Here is a 15,242-nt window from a genome sequence, read left to right as displayed (position 1 = left end):
GCTTCCCGCTTCTCATGAATGTGCCAGACTCTCCTTTGTCTGACGCCCCCCACATGGTCCCACATGACCCCAGTGCTCATGCTGCCTCTGGCCTCACCACAGGCCTGTGACACTGCGGGGCTGTCTTTAAGACAGATCCTGCAGGCCAAGCATGAGTCCCAGAGCAGAGCCCATAGCTGCAAACCTGGTGCAAGTGACCCACCCCAAAGCAAGGGCTAGCTGAAGAGTAGGTGGGTACATCCCCATTCCCCACTTCCTTGCTCTAGTCTCAAGGCTGGTCTCTCCTACAGAGTAAGGACCCAGAAGTCTGAATTCCTGTCCCACGCTGACCAGGCTGGTCCACTTTTAGCAAGTCTAGCACTGTTTCTACCTCAGTGTCATCATTTGTAGAACGAGAGACAGTGCCCACCTCAACAGGACGAGTGGAGGGCTCAGTATGTGCCGGGCATGTAAATCAGTCGCTCACCATGCAGTGCTGTACCCCATGAGGTGAGGAGATCATGTGTGGAAACAGCACTGTGCAGAGCCCTAGCAGGGGGCAGGACAGGGCAGTCTGGTCTCAACATGAAAGGTGTGTGTATGTGGTGATAATGTTACAACGAGCACTGTGTGGAGACAGGAGCCACTGCTTCGCTGGCTGCAGCCGCTGGACACCTGGATCCAACCCCTCAGCGAACATCATCATCCTGGGTAGGATGCTCAGTGGAGTGTTCTAAATTCTACCAAACACTTTGGCTCATTTGCTCCCAGCATACACAGACTGGGGTAGGTAGAGGCATCCGGACTCCAGCCTCCCCACCCAGTCCACAGAACAGTAAGAGGCTCCGGGGAGGATGTGCATCAAGCCCTGGGCAGGCAGCACATACAACAGCCCTCCTTACTGGTCAGAATACTTGGTGCATTGCGCAAGACAGTACTTCTACAAACATACACTTCCTTCCCCACCAGCAAACTTTCTTTCTGGAATTTTCCCCAGGGAAGCTGTTGGTAAGTATGGTACAATCACAGCCATGCCCCCCATGCTGCACTCACAGCCCCAGGGCCCTTGGAATGCTCCCAGGAGGAGCCACCTGCCAGCACCAAGCACCACTGCATTCCCATCTCCTGTGGTCCTGGTGGTCCCCAGCTTCATCAGTTAGCCTTGGTATCCACCAACCTTAACAGTTAATGAGAGACACCCTCAAGTGACCAGGGAGATCTCTGCCAGCTCCAAAGGCATCTGGAGCACAGAGAGGGGCCACTGGACAGAACCTGAGCCAAGGGCAATGCTGCCGGAATGAGGAAGGACTCTAGGAAGATGGAGCCGCACAGATGCTTTAAGTGCCATCTCATACCACAGTGCAACTGGGGTGTGAGGACACAGCCACGCCTGTCACCACCTGCACCTGCTACCCACCCCAGCACTAGGAGAAGAATGGAACCTATCAGCAAAAACTCCAAACTGTAATAATAACTTGCCCATCAACAAAACTCCTGGCCCAGTTGGTCAATCTGATCTACAGATATATAAAAGTGATAAGGCAAAAAATAGCAATAACAAAGTATTCAGGAATGCAAAAAAATTTTTTTAAAAATCAATGTAATTCACCACATGAAGAAAATCATATGATCATTTCAATAGCTGCAGAAAGGACCCGTGATAAAATTCTACACTGATCCTGACAGAAGTCTCAGCGCATGGAAAGAAGAAACCCTGACAAAGGGGACCCAGGACCCGACAGCTAATACCTTGCTCAAGTGCAGAAGATGGCATTCCCTGAGAGGGGATCAAGGCAAGGATGCCTATCATCACCACATCTACTGAAAAATAAATTTTTTTTTAAATGAGCAAAAGATCTGAATGTGCACTTTGCAAAAGAAAATATCCATATAGCCAATTAACATTTGGAAAGGTGTTCTGCATTAGGAAAATGAAAATAAAAACCACAAAGAGACCTAAATACTTCCACCAGAATGGCTAAAATAAAAAAGGACTGACAATATAAAATGTTGCTAAGGGGCCGGCCGAGTGGCACGATGGTTAAGAACTAGCTTGGGACGCCAGAGGGCCCTGGTTCGAATCCCACATATGAGGGCCAGTGACACTGACCTCCACAGCTAAGATGCTGAACAACAGCTCAACCTGGAGCTGGGCTGCCGTGAGTCACCAGCGACGGCGTAGGCTGCAGCCCCTGTGGCAGTGGGTTGCCATGGGCTACTGTGTGTAGCCAGCAGCCAGCGTGAGCGGCCAGCAGCCGCAGTGAGCGGCTGTCCAGGAGCCGGCGACTGATCTGCCTCGCCCCGGGAAAAGTGTAATGATGGTGCCAACTTGGGGCAGTGAAGCAACATCCTCCACAACTAGACTGAAGAACAAAAGGACAGCAACTTGTCTGTTCCCCTTCCCCCAATGCCCCAGCTCTGTTCCCATCCCCCCAATTCCCCAATAAAAATCTTAAAAAAAAAAAAATGTTGACAAGGATGTGGCAGAGAAAATAGAACTCTGAGGTGTTGCCAGTGGGACTGAAATGGTACAACCACTTTGAGAGTTTCTAACAAAGTTAATGAAATGAGTGCATATGTTCACAAAGTAGCACAATGATGTTCACAGAAGTTTTGTTCATAATAGTAAAAAAATGAAACCACAACTGCCCATTAAAAGGCAAATGGGTACATTAATTCTACTGTAGGCATAAATGGAATATTCTATAGCAATAAAAAAGATACTGGTACATGCAATGACATGGATGACTCTTCTGTGACACCTCCAGGAGCAGGACAGTGTTAATACATCAGTAATCACATCATGACACTTCTGGGCCACAAAAATAAAGTCCCCTCTGGAGCCAGATTTGGCTCAATCCCTTTTTTACCCCCGAGGGATAACAAAGTATGCATTTTAAAATGATAGACTGTGTATCTGAAAAAATCCAAAGGAATATACAATTAAAAGATTTAAATTAGTGTGTGAATTAAAGAAGTTGCTAGATACAGAATGTAGTTGATTTTTATTTACTATAAACAATTAGGAAATGATATTAAAATACCACTTACATAACTACCAAAAGACATCAAATACATAGGAATAAATCTAACAAAAGATGTTCAAGCCCTCTACACAATTACAAAACACTACTGAGAGAAAATAAAGAAGACAGAAATGGAGGGATATGTTCATGATAAGAAAACTCATATTGTTAATATGGCAATTCTCCCCAAACTGATCTTTACATTCAAAGCAATCTAATCAAAATCCCAGCAGGCTTTTTGTGGAAATCAACCAGCTTATTTGAAATGTATATAGAAAAGCAAAGGGTCAAAAATAGCAAAGATAACTCTGAAAGACAGCAAAGTTCAGCAAATTAAACTACCAGAGATCAAAACTATAAAATAAATGTCATCACAACAGGTGGTCCTGGACCAAGGACCCAAGGTTCAGAACAAAAAGCACAATTTGGAACCCCACCTGGCTGGTGACAAAGGCTCTGCTGAACCACAGAGGAGAAAAAGGGTCCTTCCACTAAGTGACAATGACCATGTGGACACCCATAGGGAAGAAAATAAACCTTGACCCCTACCTTATACTACAAACCAAAAATTAATTCCAGATGAATCACAGACTGAAAGCTTTTAGAAGATAGTACAGGGGAACATCTTCATGACCAGCAGGCAACAGAAAAACACAAATAAAACCACAGGATATCACTACACACCCACTAGTGTGACTAAAATTAAACCAATACCACAAAGTGTTGGCAAGAATGTGGGTAAACCTGAGCTCTCACAGCTTTTGGGACTGCAGAACTGGTACAAAAATTCTGACAAACTATTAAACCATATCTACCATTGTGTAAAAACCCCAATATAATACATATGTTCATGTCATTATTATATCCCAAACTGGAAAGAACCCAAATGTTCATCAACAGAAGGATAAATAAGTCGCTGAACATTCATACTACATAGCAATAGAGGAAGAGAACTGATAAGAAAAAAACCCTGTAAATCAGATGTAATGCTGAAAAACTGATCCCCCTCATATAAGTCCCAACAGTGGAAACTTATCAACAGTAACAGGTGTCAGAAGAGAGGTCACTATGGTCAGAAGTGTCACTGAAGACTGCCCAGGAAGGATCCCAGGAGACTGACTGGCAATGCTGGTACGTTTTGATCTGAACAGAGATTATCCCAGGTTTTAAAAATGAAATATAAAAAAGATATAATGTGTATTTATATTTCACTAAAAAAGTTCCCCAAAGTTTTAAAATCCTAGCTCCTCACCGTACTAGCTGTACAGGGGAAAGCAAACACCTGCCCTGCACCTGGAGTGCAGTAGGGGCTCAGTCCTGAGCTGCACAGTGGGAGCACGGCTCTCAGGGCAGATCTGAGTTCAGAAACTTGCTGAGCAGCTGGGCTGGGGCAGGGCTGAGCTTTCCTCACTAGTAAAACAGGAATCCTAAGAGGAACCAACTGTACACATTACAACATGTTTTCATTTCCTAAATGCTAAAAGAATACCTGAAACAAATTCAACCTTATTAGCCACTTCCTTGTCAGACCCTGATATACCAGGTGGTACCAGCTAGCATGGGACAGCCAGATGTTGGCTTGGTTGGCCCGTGTCATCTCATGTATCCTCACAGTAAGCTTAAGGAGGCGGCTCCACACACATCACATGCTAAGAGAAGGCCAGCTTGTAATCTGCCATCACACCATGCTTTCCACATAGAGGAGATGAGAAAGCTGTAGTTAACTGTTTGGAAGATGGTCATGGTACACTTAACACACTTAACTATGGCTAACTAACTCTTATCTATAAATGACCAACAGCAAAAGAATCCAACAGGAATGAAAATTACATCAACCACTACAAACAGCATAAATATGTCGATCTAATTGTTCCACCTCCATTTGTTGAAAAGATTACCCTTTCCTAACTGAGCTGCCTCAGCGTCTTTGTTGAAAAGCACTGACCATAACATGTGTGAGGTCTATCTGTGGACTCTATTCTGTTCCACTCATTGATTGCCTGTCCTAGGCAAATATCACACTTTCTTAGTATTCTAGCTTTATAGTAAGAACTGAAATCAGATTAAGTCCTCCAATTTTGTTCTTTTTCAAAGACGCTGTGATTATTCTAGGTCCTTTGAATTTCTGTATGAACTTTGGAATCAGCTTATCAATTCTTACCAAAAAGCCCAAGGATTTTAAGTGGTATTACACTGGGGGAAGAGATGGTATCTAAACAATACTCAGAGTTTTCTGACAAATGAACATGGTATAACTCTCCATTTGTTTAGGTCTGCGTAATTTCTCTCAGCAATGTTTTGTAGCTTTCAGGTATAGGTCTTGCACAGCTTTCATAAAATTTATCCCTAAATAATCCATATTTTTGACACTATTATAAGTGTATTTCTAAGCTTTAATAACCAATTGTTTATTAATAGTATTCAGAAATATACTTTGCATACTGGCTGTGTATTATGCACCCTTGCTAAACTCACTCCTTAGTTCTTGGAGCTTTTGTGTAGATTTCTTAGGGCTTTCTCCACAGATGATCATGTTGTCTGGGAGGAAAGACAGCTTCACTCCTTCCTTTGCAATCTGTGTGTCTCTTATTTCTCAAAGGCCTGACCTGCCTTCACTTGTGAAATCTGATTTGATCATCTGAGGGTGTTATCGTTTGCATAATAATGCCTAGTGAGTGCCCAGTGCATACAGCACTGTGAGAACACAAGGTGGATCCTCCCAGAGCTTACTAATGATGGGAAGAGATCACAAGACAAGCAAATGCAGGTGTGTCCTCAGAGGGGAGTAAATACTACAGAGAAGGATCACATCATATAAGGGGCAGAGAGGGTGTAAGGCAGGCAGGCGCTGCTCAACAGGAATCAGCAGTTGGGGAAGCCCTTGGGGGTGAGTGAATAGAAACCTGTAAGTGACATGCAACCTGCTCTCCAGCTCCAGGACTGGTCTGGGAGTAGAAGGGTGCCCAAGCTTGGCAGGTCTCATTTTCTCTATGGTTTTTCTCTACTTCCCTCTCTGCCCTCACAAAACAGGCAGAAAGAAATCCCAACAGCCAAGGCTCTCCAGGTCACGAAGGCCACAGGAGTCCACCTGAAATGACGACAACCTGACTTCACTAGAGACTTCGTTGCCACCAGAAAGCCTGTCTGAAGCCTGAAAAGAGCCAGCAGCCGCAGGAGCCTGGGATGTGTGGAAACTCTGCCCACCTTCATCCGTTCTCTGATTTCATTATCGGGACATAACCTTCTGCTCTTTCTTCAGCAGATTTCTTTTGGATTTGTGCAACCAGATGCTCCCAGAGCTCCCCAGGGTCAGGAGGAGCATGGGGACCCACAGCCCTGCAGACTCAGTGTACTGTGGCCTTGTCCAACAACTGCCTGTAAAACCACAGGATGAAGCAGCTACAGGTCAAGGCCCCATTAACCACACCCCTTCCAGATTCCAAAATGAGGTCACTTTTGAAATTACTCCTCTTGGTTGAAGGGGGCCAGGTCACAGGGTCACAGCACCCCTACTCATCGCGCTGACAAGGCCACCTCTGGAGATGGGCCTCCTCCCCCTAGGGAGAAGAGGGCCTGCGAGGAGGCTGAGTGTAACGTCTACAGACCAGCCCTGAGGGGTTTTCCTCTAAAAGTTTGAAGGGAACACTGAATGTTACAGTTTGTGGTAACACAGCACCTGTACAGTTCACAGACCAGAGCACTCACCATGTCCCCAAAGGGTTCATTAAAAGAGGGCAGGCGCCCACCCTCGGCGCCGTCCTAAAAGGTTCCCAGGTGATGCTGATGCTGCGGGTCCAGGAACACACTCTGAGAACCACTTGTCTAGCACGAAAGAAAAATGAACTTCACTACCACGTCAACTCAGAGTAACCCTAAGCTGTTGTGCAGTCTCCTCTCTGAGTGGAGTGTGATGGGCACAAGGAGAACGAACCTATGTGAGATGGGGAGAAGGGTTGGTGTGAGAGGGCCCCAACCTGGGGGTCAGGGGGTCATTTCTTACTGAGTGGCCTCAGACACTGTGGCAGTCCTTGGTTTCTGTGCACAGAACACCCTCAACCATGAAGGGGCTTTCTGGTTCCTTTCAGGCTCCTTCCAGTTTGGACGTTCCGGGATTCTGTGGTCTGCTGTGGGGACACAGCACTTCCTGGGCGGAGTCCTGAAAGGAGGCCCCAAAGAAGGGCCTGTCTGCACTAAGCACCTGGTTCCTTCAATGTTAGTATTTGTCTCCCTCCATGAGGAAAATGTCTGGCTTCATTCTGAGTAGTTTAAAAATAAAAAAGTACAAAGCTACCTTACTGAGACAAAAACAAAGCAAATCCACACATGTCCTGTGGCAAATGTGTACATGCTGCTTGCATCGGTCACACCAGAGCCAGTTCAGTCCACTGCAGTCTCTCTTCTCAAGTAAAAGAAAACAATGCAAACCAGTCCAGAACGAGCCCCACATCAGAAGGCAAGCAGGCCTGCCCACTGCCCCTGGAATGGGTGCCCACAAGGCCTACGCAGCTGCGATCTCCAAGAAGGGCACTGACTGTGTGTCTTCTCCAGTGTCAGCCTTGGTTGGGAAGCCCTTCTGGGCAGGCGCAACCCCGATTCCACCTTATGGAGATCTGGGCCAGTGGGGACAGCAGTCTGGGGCTCCTGAGGACACAGCCTGGAGGCAGAGAAAGCAGCTGGGTGGGGCTCCAGCACAGGAGCAAGGCGCAGGTGGGCATCTCCCCCATCCTGCGCCCATAGGTATGCAATCCTCTTGCAAGGAAAATCCATACAAAGACCAGGGAACTAAGACGCTATCAAGGGTGGTTTGGCCTGTTCAGTGTGAAAGCGTCCCAACACTTGGGGCTCTTAGCCACCGGAATGGGAGTTCTCACGCTCCCTAAGGCACATTGCCCCACTGGATGCATCTCCTCAAGGATACAGCAGTACACATCCATCCCTAGCTGCATCCAGACTATCCAGAGGCCTCACAGATGCGTGTGCCTCCCACGCATGCTCAGAACAAGCTTAAGCCTCTGCCTGCCTGCAGCTCCACTGTGGCTCCCACCTGTTCCTGCAGAGGCATGAGGCGTTGTGGGGTACAGCAAGTGGGATAGGGTGCGTGGACACAACTGCCTAGGCATCAGGGTCTCAGAGGCCTTCCTAGTCATTCTGATGAGCACCTAAGAATGTCTATGTTCATGAACTGCTTCACGTTTAACCTAAACTAAATGGATACATGGCTCTGTTCACTAATTTTCTCATGAGGAAAAAAAACATGCTAACCTCACATCCCACCAAATTCAGGATGCCATCAGAGATGCTAGCATGAACTAACGCAGCAGCAGGAAGCACTGGCAGAAACTGGACAGACAGCAGTCCCGAGCTTCCGTTCATACCCAAGTGTCAGGACAGATAGGAGCTGGGGCGGGGGCACAGAGAAGCAGCTTGAAGGACTAGTAACCTGGAGCTGCGAGAGGTGACCCCTGAGCAGAGGCCTGAGTCAGACTGGTTACTGTGGATGCCCTGCCACATGGGCATCCTGGGAGACAGGGAAAGGCGTCAAGAGACATCAGGATTAAAGGATGGTGGGGGAGCTGACCGGTTAGCTCAGTTGGTTGGAGCGTCGTGCTGACAACACCAAGGTTGCCGGTTCGTTCCCTGCATGGACTATGAGCTGCGCCCTCTTTAAAAAAGTCAACTATGCCACTGTAGCATGAAAAGCATGAAAGCAATGTGTAACCAATGACAATGGCTGTTCTCCAATAAATAAAAAAAAGGAGAAAAAAAAAAAAAAGAAAAAGGATGATGGGAACAGGGTGGTGCCACCCATGGGCAAGCCAGCACTGTTACCTCACCGCACCACAATTGCACGAGACACTCTTGTTCCTACTCTAGAAATGAGGAAATGAGTCTTAGGGCAGATAACCGACTTGCTCATAGTCACAAAGAAGCACATGGCAGAGCCTGAGCTTGAGCCTCTCTCTGTGATTCTAAGTCCACACTCACTGTGCAGCCTCACACTGCAGGACAGGAAGCATGTGCCCCAGAGCCCAGGGTTACCCCACCCTGTAGGACAGGAAGTGCACTCTCCAGAGCCATGTCACCCCACACTGCAGGATGGGCAGTGTGTACCCCAGAGCCCAGTGTCACCAACCTGCAGGTCAGGAAGTGCACTCCCCAGAGCCCAGTGTCACCCCACACTGCAGGTCAGGAAGTACACTCACCAGAGCACAGGTCAGGAAGTGTGCATCCCAGAACCCAGTATTAACAGCACATTAATAAAATACAGTGAATTTACAATTACACTCCATTTTCCTATTCATACTGAGAACATGCCAAACTGGAATTTAAATTATCCAGCAGTGGTACTAGTCAGGATAACTCAAAGACAGTTAAATGTCATATTCAGTCTTACTGAAACCATGACAGGAATCCTGTGGTCGTGGGGCCAAACTGAGGTTGTTATCTCAAACATAAACCTACTATGTAAAGCCTGACTCTGGGCCCCAAATAATAAACACATCCTTAAAAGAAAGTAAGACCTCTTTGGCAAGATCACTCCTCTCCACACCCACTCACCCAACAGTACCTTCTCCACTGCTGGCTGCAGAGGGAGGCCTAACAAAGATAGGACCAAGAAAAGACATTATTGCTGCAGAAACAGACAACCAGAGTGGTCATGGCAACATTCCCAGCCCTTATGCCTGTTTAGACACGGTGGATGTGCTGAGGATAGGTGAGTGTGAGGAGGAGAGGGGGTGACGAGGAAGGGAAGACGAGGAGGAGGAGGAATGAGGAGGAGGAAAGAAGGAGAAGAGCCAGACCAGGGTGTTACCTTTTTCCCCGTTTGTTTCTCCACCATGTCGTTGCTGAGAGAAAATTCTTCTTGCTGTGGTGTTTTAGAACACCCACCCTTGGGCATCGTTCTTCTCCCCTCACTTGATCTTCATTTATACGGCCATCGCTTCGTCATCAACCGTCTGCTTCCAAAGAGAGGACAATAGAGGTTAAGATTTGTTGAACTCAAACAAAACCCAGGCAATCTCAAACTCATGCAACAGACTGGACCAAACGTAACCAGCTGTTCGACTGGCCCAGAAAGAGTCCACTTAGGATCCACCCGCCAGGTGGTCAACTGGCAGGAACCACATATTGGAGGACACTGTGGGGCAAGCGTATCTTGGCTGTAGAAATGATCAACCCACAAAGGTGATGGCCATGCTTCTGAACAGTGGTGGCCAGTACCCACACCTCAGATTGCAGGCCGGGTCCCAGCAGCTCTGGCCCTGCTCTTCAGGGATGGGTGCCACACATGCTCTGCAGTGGCCCTCCCACATAGGCAAGGTCTCACCTGAGGTGCAGTGCCTGCCCCTCGGGTCCTACAGATCTTGTCCACCCACTGTTTTGCCTGGCCTGGCCTCAACACCACTCACCACACCACATGGGAAAGCAGCTCCCCTCCCACACTGCCCCCTAGACAGGAGGAGGTCAGGTGAGAATGTATGCTTTTCACAAAGTACCAACACTCCCAATTCACCAACTTCTCCGGAATAAAATGTTCAGAAAGCAGCCATGCGATGCCTCTGAGGGAGTCCTCAGAGAATGTCCAGGCAGTTTTGATGCCCAACTCCTGCCTACTGAGGCAGACCCTGACTATGAGCCTAAGACCCCAGCCCCCGCGTTTCCCAGGATACATGCCGTATTCAGTATGCTTTTTTTTTTTTAATTTTATGACGTTTTGACATCTTAAAAAGTCTGCTGTCTGGGAGAGACTGCCCCTCACAGGACTAGCCTTTACTTAAAGACGGCAAAGAGCTCCTCAGGTGGTACGCCTTTTACACACAAAATCACCAACCAGGCCCTGTCCCACTCACACACGAGCAAATGATTTCCCCTAACATAAACTGTCCCAGCAACTAGGCAGTACAGACCACCCTATATTCAACAGTGCGCAGAATTATTCAGACTAGCCAATCCTAAACTGCTCACTCTGTCCTGCCTGCCTTCCTACAGAAACCCCAACAAAGATTCTGGCCAAGACTTTCCTCTCACTCCTGTCTTCTGCCGCTGAACTCCCTGGTGGCCCTGTGTGGCACACAGTGACCTCTCTTTGGGGCCTGTGCAAAGAACTGACTTCCTTCCATATCTACTGTGGCCACACTGACCTGACCAGACCATGCTTGACATGGATGTTCCTACAAAACACGCTGCCTCTCTCTCTCCACTTCCCAGTCCTCCTGTGCTTGTTCCATACATCACATCACTTGGCAGGAGGAACAGGAGAAAAGTACATCTATTCCATCTTCCTAAAGCCACTATCTTCCTTTTCATGTGTTAGTTTCATTGTCAGAATTACAAAATATTTTATATAAACCAAGTCACGTGCATGGTTTCATCTCCTTTTCCCACAGTCACATGCTTTTGTGCTTTGCCATTCTGCTTGAGTAATTTTTACAACTCACCTGGGATTAAACACCCTCTATTACGTATGAAGTGTGGCTTCTGAAACACATGTCCAAAAGCATTCTGTAAAGTTCCCTACTCTTCCTGCTCCGTGTGTGCCGAAGACACACTCTGCCCTTCACCATGCCTTCTGGAGATCCTGTCTTATTTTCCCATACTAATTGATAAAATTTCACAAAGTATCCTCTTGGCGCTTACCTGACCTAAGAACACATCTAAATTTATTTTGGGGAGAGGGACAAGGCTGAAGAATTTTATTCACTTCCTGACACTTCTTCCCCAGCACACAATGCAGGTGAGCAGGGTATTTCCACCACACGCTCCAATGGCTGAGGCCAGAAATGACATTTCCTATCTCCCCTCGAAATTATGAGTTCTACATTCTCCTCCAATTTTCCACTACAGAACTGGAACATATCAGCCTGGAGGAAGGGCATCTCAGAGTGATTCAGAGACAGCTGTTGAAACTCAACGGCTGTCTGGGAACTCATCGGCAATGTTTCAGCAGAAATTTAAAGATTATCCAGAAGTTAAATGTTTAAAAAATCCTGACTGCCTGCCCTCATGATGGAAAATCTGAGCAAAGTAGTCATGGGATATTCAACCCTCCAGTTCCTGAATGTGAACACATGTGAGTCTGTGGAGAACGTGCAAGAAACACTGGGAACAGCACAGGCGTGAAAACAGCACGGACCCACAGTTCCTGGGCCCTGATCTCACAGCATCTCGATCAGGAGGGCACACGGACAGCCACTTCCTTCTTCAAACAACTGATTTCACTCAGTGCCCCTGAGTTGGCTCTGCTGGGTGGTCTCTATTTAAAATGGAGTTTTGAGGCCCCTCAACTGAAAGGCCTGCCTCCTTCTCTCACTCCTACTCCCCATCCCTGGGAAAGGCAGCGCAATGTCTATCCAGCAGCATGAAGAGATTATGATATGTCCAGAACTGCCCCCAACCTCCAAAGCCTAATTATCTTTAAAAACAACCACAGCAGCTACAGGGCCAGAGAAAATGGTGACGTGAGTTCTGAGCTTGCTCATCCAAGATTTCTTCCATTTTCAAAGCACCCTCCGAGACTGGAGGGTGAGGTGTTTTACAAGCAGGCTTTACAGCTGGGCTGAGTTCTGAGGTGGATGCAAAGCTGGGAAACACCACGGCCCAGGAGATGACATCTCAAAGTATAGCTAAAGCGCACAACTAGTCAATCAAAAGTACAGCTGTTGTTTCTGAGTACTGTGCAATCATAAAGTAGGAAATACTGGGAACAGTCAACCAATGTGACCTGTCATGGCTGCCGTTGTTAGTATTAAAATTAAAACACTACAACCTCAGGGTACAAGTCTTGGGGTCCAGTTCCTTTCACCCAGACTCTGGCACATGCTCCTTCTACCACATACCAGCAAGGAATGTCTCCTTGCTACTAGGAGACATTCACCAGTATTTTTATTTTGTGAACAACCGACCAGCTAATTCCATGTGATCTGTCACAGAATGAAGACAGGCCCACACCTCACCAGGACAGCCTGAGGGACATTATATATTGGCAGCTGGTGTGTGTCCTGTGCTGGCCCATGGGCCTCACTCACTCCTGAAAAGGCTGCTGTCCTCAAGCTTCATCCCCATCCCACCCTGAAGGACTGGGGACACTGCAGGGAGGGTAGGAATGTCTTCCTGAACACTGTTTTTCTGTATAACGTGTTTCCTGAGCCCACCTTCACGACAGACAAGACCATCTAGGCACCTCACTCCCAGGATCCTCGCGTTTGGGCATGGTACTTGCTACAAACACCTCAATATTCATCACTGATTAGGAATACCAAGACAATGACGGCTACTGTTTCCTCAGGGCTTGGTATATCCCAGCACACTAGACTCATCTCTTTAGGAGCAGTAATTGAAAAGGGGGTCACAAGGGCTGTGCACAACAGAGAGACAGACTTCAGATTTGCCAGTGACACATTCCAGTTGAGTTTCTAGAAGGAGAGCTGGATGCACTGGATCGATCTATCTTATGCCTCACAGGACCCATCTGGTGAGTCCATGGCCAAGGGACCTTGGTCCACCCTAACTTTGTATTTTATCATGACAAACTGGATAAGAACAAAGACTCAGATGCACTTCTGTCCTCCTCCATTTTCTTGGTCATCTTGACCCTTCCAGAGGCTACCAGCCCCTCAGGCTCCACACAAGCACGTACCTTTCCATCTGGTCAGCTTCTCCCTTGGCTGCAGGAAGTGGCCATGCCAGCCAAGGGAAAGAAGCAGATGAAGCAGATACCACCAGGCCTCCTTCTAGGAGGTTTCATCAATACTGTGAGGTCTCCTAGAAGGGCTTAATCCTCATGTCAGGAGCCAGGCTCTGGAATACTGCATCTTCTGTGGATACTGAGGGTGGGGGCTGCTGTGATGCTCAATGCTGTGTATTCACTGTTAAACCCAGGAAGAGGCTGGGACTGCCCAAAGCCATCACAGTGGACAGTCTTCATGGCTGGCAGTCCTCCCTTCTAGAAAGTTCCAAGGCAGTCTGAACCTGGGCTCTGGGGCTTTCTAATCAACATGCTCCACAGCTAACCACTATCCAATGGGTCACCACCAAATCTCACCCCCAGAAGACCATTTTTTCCCAGGAGGAGGTGACCTGGCTGCCCCTGATCAGATATACTATAAGTGTAGCCTAAATCCCTTCCAGTATCAGAAGAAATCCACTATAAACTCAGGGACGCTCTAGTTCACGTCAGAATAAAACACCCCACGGTGCACTGGGACACACGCAGACTAGAAACTGAGCGCCTGGGAAATGTCTGCAGAGCAGTGAAAAGGTGGCCAAGGACAGCACAGTTTGTTTGAGCCCTTCCTTGGCCACTGACCAGCTCCTGCATGGGGACAAACTGCTGGATTCAGGCCCTATTCCTGCACCTTCAAAATGAATGGCAGCTGTTCCAGCTTCACAGGCTGTTGGGGGCATGGAGGCCATTCGGGAATGCGCTCAAGAGTCTGGAGTGGGGTGAGTTTTCTAAAGAGACGCCGTCACATTCCCTGAAATGAAGGCATGATGCCTACTTTGCTGGCTCAAGGAATTCGACAATTATCTCGCAGCCACGTGTCAGAGGCCAATGGAAAATCCACTCAGCCGGGAGGGAACCAACAGCTGTCTGCAGCCAGCGCCCTGCCCTACAGGGCGAGAGAGGCCATTCAGCTCTGTACCTGTCCACATCACAAGTGTCCCACAGCCCACAGAAGCTCCATGTGAAGTCTACCTGGTAGAATCTTCTTCCCACCTGTCCTGGGACCCTGCATCTGTGGGCTTGGAGAGACAACTGTTTAAAGGGTTGGCAGGACAAATGTAACAAGAGGTTTCTGGACAAGGATGACAAGGTGTGTTCCTTCCCAAAGGTGCTTCAAACAGTGTTCAAGTGTGTGAGATGCTGTCAGATCCAGCCCCCCACCCACACCCCAACAAGCACACGCAGGGCCTCTGTCTAAGCTGACCATCCCAAATATCACACTGTCTTCCCTTCTCTACACACAATATCACACTGCAAGTCCCTCTATGTGGGCAGGAGACATGGCACACATGAAAAATGGCTCCTCCAAGACAAAACCTAGGAATTTTAGCCTGTTCCTGCCATTTAAAGTGTCAAGCTAACAGCAAGAAACTATGGGGACTCAAAAGGCATTTTTACCGGCCTCATATAAATTAGAGCTGGAATCTGAGTGGAAAAAGGCACAGCCTGTGCAAGTTCCCAAAGGCACTGTGGGCCAAGCGGCTGGGACAGCTCTGAAAGGGAGGGCACAC

At 47.8% G+C, this 15,242-nt stretch overlaps 1 protein-coding gene across 5 annotated transcripts in view; it reads right to left on the bottom strand.

The window, feature by feature from the left end:
- Positions 1–15,242, bottom strand: part of ANKRD11 (ankyrin repeat domain 11) — a 223,199-nt gene that overhangs the window by 36,285 nt on the left and 171,672 nt on the right. For 4 of the 5 annotated variants that reach the window (XM_019654488.1, XM_019654491.1, XM_019654492.1 and 1 more), the window contains exon 3: positions 9,820–9,967. In XM_019654488.1, the coding sequence (XP_019510033.1) occupies positions 9,820–9,906 (87 nt within the window). In that variant the 5' untranslated portion in view covers positions 9,907–9,967. The remainder of the gene's footprint in view (positions 1–9,819; positions 9,968–15,242) is intronic. The other variant, XM_019654489.1, reaches the window with a different exon arrangement.

Source organism: Hipposideros armiger, unplaced genomic scaffold, assembly GCF_001890085.2.
Source record: "Hipposideros armiger isolate ML-2016 unplaced genomic scaffold, ASM189008v1 scaffold_224, whole genome shotgun sequence".
Classification (NCBI taxonomy): Eukaryota; Metazoa; Chordata; class Mammalia; order Chiroptera; family Hipposideridae; genus Hipposideros; species Hipposideros armiger.
The sequence above is the reverse complement of the archived record's forward strand: the minus strand, read 5'-3'. Positions and strand labels throughout refer to the sequence as shown.